General features: G+C 48.4%; 1 protein-coding gene across 2 annotated transcripts in view; it reads right to left on the minus strand.

Annotated features, from left to right (window-relative positions):
- Window positions 1-335: 335 nt before the first annotated feature.
- Window positions 336-7,048, minus strand: part of CRISPLD2 (cysteine rich secretory protein LCCL domain containing 2) — a 96,291-nt gene continuing 89,578 nt past the window's right edge. Inside the window, exon 15 of one of the 2 annotated variants that reach the window (XM_017860680.1) lies at window positions 336-3,249. In XM_017860680.1, coding sequence (XP_017716169.1) covers window positions 3,195-3,249 — 55 coding nt within the window. In that variant the 3' untranslated portion in view covers window positions 336-3,194. The remainder of the gene's footprint in view (window positions 3,250-7,048) is intronic. The other variant, XM_017860690.1, reaches the window with a different exon arrangement.

The raw sequence follows: 7,048 nt of genomic DNA on the forward strand, positions 1-7,048 counted from the left end.
TGTGAGGAAGATATCTCTGTGGGTTAAGTCACCCAGTCTATGGTATTTTGTTAGGGCAGCCAGAGCTTAGACAATGACAGAATGGCCTTGAGCCTGCCACCACTCAGAATGTGATCTGGGGACTGGCAGCATTCATGTCACCAGGATCTTGTGAGAAACTGACAGTCCCTGGCCCCATCCCAGCCTTGCTGAGCCTGAATGTGCATTTTGGCAAGTTCCTCCCTCCTTCCTGTGGATGGGGTGGAGGTCTCCACCAGGCCCTGGCTGTCGGCATCTCCGTGTATATGAGACATCCTAGGAGAAGCAGCCAACACAAAACAGGCCAGAGACTGAAAGATGGTTTTAAATGTTTTATTTCACAAATTGTTCAGATTTGTTCATAAAAGATATGTTACAGGAACATTTTAGAAATCAAACCAGTTTTACTGAAACAATTGCAACAACGTGGCCCCTGTTCATGCAAAGCACAAAAAACATTTACAATAAAACTTTGTACACAGGAAGTAGCAAAATACATCATTTTTCATAGAAAAAAGCACACACATAAACTGCGGGCCGAGTGAGCCTACAGACAATATGAAAAACCAGCACACGCTTTGGAATACGGTAGGGCAAAACTCCTAAGGAAGCCGAAAATGTTCATTCTGGGGCAGGAGAGCCAGGAACGCCATTGGCTTGGTGCAAGATCTTTTTAAACACAGGGTAAGTGCTGATAGCATGAGGGGCTCTAGTCCACACACAGGAAACGTGGTGCTAGGGACAGGGCTTGTAATTTATAGTCTTGTTTCCATTTTCTGAAGACAAATATTCCAGTTTCAAAATGTTTGTGGGGATGATAAAGACAGCTAGGTCCATGGCCGGGCGCAGTGGCTCATGCCTGTAATCCCAGCACTTTGGGAGGCCGAGGTGGGTGGATCACTTGAGGTAAGGAGTTCGAGACCAGCCTGGCCAACAAAATGAAAGCCCATCTTTATTAAAAATACAAAAATTAGCCGGGCATGGTGGCTCACGTCTGTAGTCCCAGCTACTTGGGAGGCTGAGGCACGACAATCGCTTGAACCCGGGAGGCGGCAGTTGCAATGAGTGGAGATCATACCACTGCACTCTAGCCTGGACAACAGCGTGAAACTTGGTCTCAAAGGGGGGAAAAAAAAAAAAAGACAGCCAGGTCCTGCTCTGGGCGAGGACTTTCTATCCTGCTAGGAAGGCCCAGTGAAGGAGGCGTTAGGGAACCTGGGGACTTTATTTTTAAATGATGGGGTCAACTCACACTGGAAGTTTCAAGTCTCCCTTGGGTGGGATGCTTTGGAAGTGAGACCACTGGGATTGTCCTGGACTCTTCACTAATTTGGCAAAACCACACAAGGCGATCTAATTTATCTTGCAGACACAGCCACAGCCACAAAAGTCCAGCAGCAGAGCACTCAGCACCCAGAAGTTTCCCAGATGTTTGGTGGTAACTGGACTCACGACCTGACAGGCTGACCAAATTCTTCCTCTCCGACATTTGGGGCTGAAGAGTCAGTATGTATGAATTACGACTAGCCTACAATGCACAAAGCGCAGAGAGAATCCTGCACATTTTAGCTCAGTCAGGCTCAGAGTTGAACTGCTTTTTGCCAACTCCTTAAAGGGGTGGGTTTTTGTTTTGTTTTAAACCTATTTACCTTCAGATTGTGCATTTATTAGAAAGGCAATCAAAGAAAGGAGGCATCACCTAGGTGCCCAGGTAGAGTTTCTTGTCCAGTCTACAGTAGCTTAGTTTTTTGCTTTCTGCTAGTTCTTTCGCCTAAGAAATATTTTGAATCAAATCTGAAACTAGCATTCGCCAAAGTGATCTATTGGCTGGCCTGGTGGTAGAGAGTGGAATTTTTACCTTCTGCAAAAAAATGCTATTTACAAAAGGGTATTTCATTTCACTGTGGGCTTTTGGTCTGGGCTCATGAAGCACTTTTATACAGTGATGGCAGCCAGGATGTACTACACTCCTCAGCACCTCGGGAACGTTTGGCAAGAGTCGTTTCACAAAAACAGGAAAAGAGATCCTTCTAGTGTATTCTCATCTCTCGCTGTCATGAGGCCATAGGATGGTTTCATAACCACAAACTGAGCTGCTAACCTCAGGGAGGAATGTACCAAAGACTCCATTCCTCCCACGGCTGAAAAAATAGGTCATTGGGTGCATGGGGAATCTGCACATTTAATTGTCATTTTTAAAAGGAGCAAAGAGCAGCCCTTCTTTGGTTGTTCCCAGACATCTCATCTCAGTGGAACCTTACGAGACCAGGAGTTAAGAAGTGGGCTTCAAACAGGATCGCTTGCAAGAAAAGTCCTGGGTGTGAACCAGGACACGTAAACCAGTCTGAGGCAGTGGGAGAGCCACAACGGGTAGGGAGTAAAGAAAGGGTCCTAATCCTTAGTCCTCAACGGGACCAAAGGTCACGGCAGAAAACAGGTGGGCCACAAAGATGAACGACCTGACAAAGACAAGATACATCTCTGAAGTGACTGCTGAACTCTACATAAACCAGCACTGCTGTGTATAGAGCCGGCCTGAATGCGGCCACTGAAGGGGGCCTGTGGCAGGCCACCAGCAAGGACACGTGCCAGGGCAGAGTCGGGGTCTCTCATACCCCAGCCCTCTTTTCTAGCCCATTTGTCTGTCTGACCAGCAAACATTAAAACTATTTTCTCTGTTGGTAGGGACGGACTGTGGTTTTTATTTTTAAATAACTACTCATTCCTGAAACTCACCGGCACTTGCTCGAAAGGCCGCTTCCGACACTGTGAATGCTTCACAATTGCAAGCTCCAAATGGTTTGTTCTCTTGGCAGGGGGGTTGAAATCAACTTCCTCCACCAACAGAAGAACATACAGCAAGGAACATTTTGGGCAACTGTCCCCTTTAAGAGACAGGTCAGATCTCTAAAGGAGAGAGGGCGCCCAGATGGAGACCCTGGGGCCCCGGCAGGATTGGGCACCAGGGGTCCGGCTGAGCACCCTGGGATTCTGTTGCTTCCGTGAGGGGATGAGATGTCACCTCATCCAAAGGCCACAAAGTGATGGACACTGAACATCAGTCAAAGGAAGTTTCCTGACTCTCCGTATACCCCTCCTCACAATGACAAAATAAAAATGAAAGCAAAACCCCGAAGCCCTCTTGAAGACGCCCCTTCTCCCCTGGTGCTGCAAATTCACTGCCTGACAGCAAAGATCCGGAAGGCCTTTCCATCCCGAGGAGTCCCCAGGCTGAAAAAGAAGAAAGAGAACCCGTTACTGAGAGATCCGGAGGGCCTCCTGCAGGGACTCTGGCTGGGCAGGGAGACCTGGGGGTCCCCTTCTTGATCCCGTAGTGGAAGAGCCATGGTCAAGGGACGCTTCCCCACAGCCACCAGAAACAGAGCCTGCTTTGGGTTGAGAACAGCTGGCAAGTCCCACTTTCTTTGCACATGAGCATCCGTCTGATTCTAGGTCAGGGCTGTGAAGTTATTTCCTTTGAACTCAGGGATGTGCTGGCCCCAGTCTGTCTGGATTGGACTCACCCTCCGAGAATTCTGCTTGCTTTCACTACCATCTGTCAACAGGAACAGTGGTGTCTTGGGAGAGATTAACGCGCCATCTCAGCACTACTGCATATGCCAGGTGCTTCACCGCCTTTCGCCTTCCTCCGGAGGGAGCTGTTATCCCTCGTTCACAGAGGAGGAAACGGAGACACCAGGAAATAAAGTCATTGACCCAGGGTCCCACCGCTAGTAAAAACTGCCCTCTCACAAGAGGAGTTAAATCCTTCAGCTAATCAAAGACGATTTTTAAAAAAGAGTTTTAGGCCAGGCGCGGTGGCTCATGCCTGGAACCCCAGCACTTTGGGAGGCCGAGGCGGGCGGATCACCTGAGGTCCGGAGTTGAAGACCAGCCTGGCCAACACGATAAAACCCCATCTCTATGAAAAATACAAAAATTAGCCGGGTATGGTGGTGGGCGCCTATAATCCGAGCTACTCAGGAGGCTGAGGCAGGAGAATCACTTGAACCCGGGAGGCGGAGGTTGCAGTGAGCTGAGATCACACCATTGCACTCCAGTCTGGGGGACAAGAGTGAGACTTTGTCTCAAAAAAAAAAGAAAAAAGAAGGTTTATTGGTCAGGCACAGTGGCTCACACCTGGAATCCCACCACTTTGAGAGGCCGAGGCAGGTGGATCACTTGAGGTCTGGAGTTCGAGACCAGTCTGGCCAACGTGGTGAAACCCTGCCTCTACAAAAAAATTAGCCAGGCATGATGGTGTGCCCCTGTAATCCTAGCTAGTTGGAGGTTGAGGCAGGAGAATCACTTGAACCTGGGAGGTAGAATTTGCAGTGAGCCAAGATTTTGCCACTGCACTCCAGCCTGGGCAAGAGTGTGACTCTGTTTCAAAAAAAAACCAAACCAGCTTTATCAAGTGTAACATACCTTGCAAACTTATCCTTTCTAAGTGTACAATTCAATGGTTTTTAGAGACTTTATACGGTTGTGCAATCATCTCCACAATCCAGTGTTAGATAATTTTTAAAAATTGTTTTAGACACAAGGTCTGTCACCCAGGCCAGAGTGCAGTGGCATGATCATGGCTTACTTCGGCCTTGACCTCCTAGGCTCAAGCGATCCTCCCTCCTCAGCCTCCTGAGTAGCATGTCACCACGCCTGATTGATACATTTTATTTTTTGTGCAGATGGAGTCTCACTATTTTGCCCAGGCTGGTCTCAAACTCCTGGGCCCAAGTGATCCTCCTGTCTCAGCCTCCCAAAGTGCTGGGATTATGGGTGTGAGCCACCATGCCAGGCCTAATGGTGTCTTTCAAGGCATAAAAGTTTTAAACTTTGATAGAATTCAACTTATCAATTTGTTTTCATTTATAGATTGTGCTTTTGGCATCATATCTAGTAAACCATTCCAGGTCATGAAGGATTTATACTTGCTTTCTTAGACTTCTGTAATTTTTAGCTCTTATATTTCAGTCTTGGATCCATTTTGAGTTAATTTTTATATATGGTGTGAGGCAAAGGTCCAACATCACAGTTTTACATGTAAATATCTAATTGCCCTTGCATCATTTGTTGAGAAACTATTCTCTGCCCACTGAATGGTCTTGGAACTCTTGTCAAAATTAATTGACTAGAAGTGTGATGGTTTATTTATGGACTTTCAATCGTGTTTTTTTTTTTTTTTTTAAACCTTTTTTTGAGACTGAGTCTTGCTCTGTCGCCCAGGCTGGAGTACAGTGGTGTAATACTGGCTCACTGAAACCTCTGCCTCCCAGGTTCAAGCGATTCTCTATCCTCAGTCTCCGAACTAGCTGGGATTACAGGTGCATGCCACCATGCTGGGCTAATTTTTGTATTTTTAGCAGAGATGGGGTTTTGCCACGTTGGCCAGGCTGGTCTGGAACTCCTGGCTTCATGATCCTCCTGCCTCGGCCTCTGAAAGTGCTGGGATTACAGGCGTGAGCCACTGTACCAGGCCCGATCACATTCTCTTGATCTCTGTCCTGATGTGAGCACCACCATCTTGATTATTGTCACTGTATAGGATGTTTCAGGATTGGGAAGCCTAAATGCCCCCTCCCCCCCCCCCCCACTTTGCTCTTCTTGCTGTGGGCACAGCCTTCTGGAACACCAGGGATGCCTGGGAGCTTACCAAGGGCCACCATGGCTATCTCATTCTCTAGATCCTCCCCGATTTTCTGCCCCAGATGATAACTGCACATTTGGACTAACTGGCCTTCCTGTGTCTTGGCCACCAGGTTTGATACTGTTTCTGACAGCGGCCAGAGGTGTGTGGTTTTCCTGGCTCTGCTTCAAATCAAGAAAACCGCTGGTTGGCACAGTCCCGCCCCCGTAGAACTTCCAGCCATAGGAGCTGGTGGGGGTGAACAGGAGCGGTCCCAGGCTCAGACACCACAGATCCCTCTGTTCTTACCCAAGCCCCACATTGTTTTGAACAAACACCTCCCTATTTGTTGTATGCCTCTGTGGTGTGTTTCTGGAGTCCTGAAACAGCTGTTTTTGCACACTGCTTTTGGGAAGAAGATTTCCCATGCATCCTGCTTTGGCATTCTGTAAATCTCACCTCTGGAGCGCATCTTCCAGACGCGAGTCTCCATCCCCACACCAACATTTAGTAACTGTGTGACGGTGGGCAAGTCGCTAAGTCTCTTTGGGCTTATTTTTTATTTTTATCTTTATTTTGAGATGGAGTCTTGCCCTGTTGCCCAGGCTGGAGTGCAATGGTATGATCTCGGCTCACTGCAACCTCCACCTCCCGGGTTCAAGCGATTCTCCTGCCTCAGCCTCCCAAGTAGCTGGAATCACAGGCATGCGCCACCACACCCAGCTAATTCTTACATTTTTAGTACAGACAGGGTTTCACCATATTGGCCATGTTGGTCTCGAACACCTGACCTCGTGATCCGGCTGCCTCGGCCTCCCAAAGTGCTGGGATTACAGGCATAAGCCACCAAGCCCAGCCCTGTCTTTTTGGACTTCTAAGGATACTTTCCGGAATGTTCTGTGACAGTGCCGATGTTTGGGGGTACCTGGGTTGTGGGGGAAGGTCCAGGTAGGGGCCAGGCTGGAGAGGAGACCTAAAAGGTAGGAGGAGGGGAGTGTTAAATTGATGACGGGAGGCCATTGTTTTGGACTGGGCTAAGCCCGACAGACCAAACCAAATCAGATTGGAGTTGCCCTGCTAGGTGCCCCTCATCAAACTGAACTTAGAAATGGGCTGGTTTTAGGCCAGGCACGGTGGATCATTCTTGTAATCCCAGCACTTTGGGAGGCTGAGGTGGGCAGATCACTTGAAGTCAGGAGTTCAAGACCAGCCTGCTCAACACAGTCAAACTCCTACTAAAAATACAAAAATTAGCTGGGCATGGTGGCAGGTGCCAGTAATCCCAGCTACTTGGGAGGCTGAGGCAGGAGAATCGCTTGAACCCAGGAGGTGGAGGTTGCAGTGAGTGAGATCATACCACTGCACTCTGGCCTGGGCAACACAGTGAGACTCTGTCTCAAAAAA

This window comes from Rhinopithecus bieti, unplaced genomic scaffold (genome assembly GCF_001698545.2).
Source record: "Rhinopithecus bieti isolate Rb0 unplaced genomic scaffold, ASM169854v2 scaffold_1618, whole genome shotgun sequence".
Classification (NCBI taxonomy): Eukaryota; Metazoa; Chordata; class Mammalia; order Primates; family Cercopithecidae; genus Rhinopithecus; species Rhinopithecus bieti.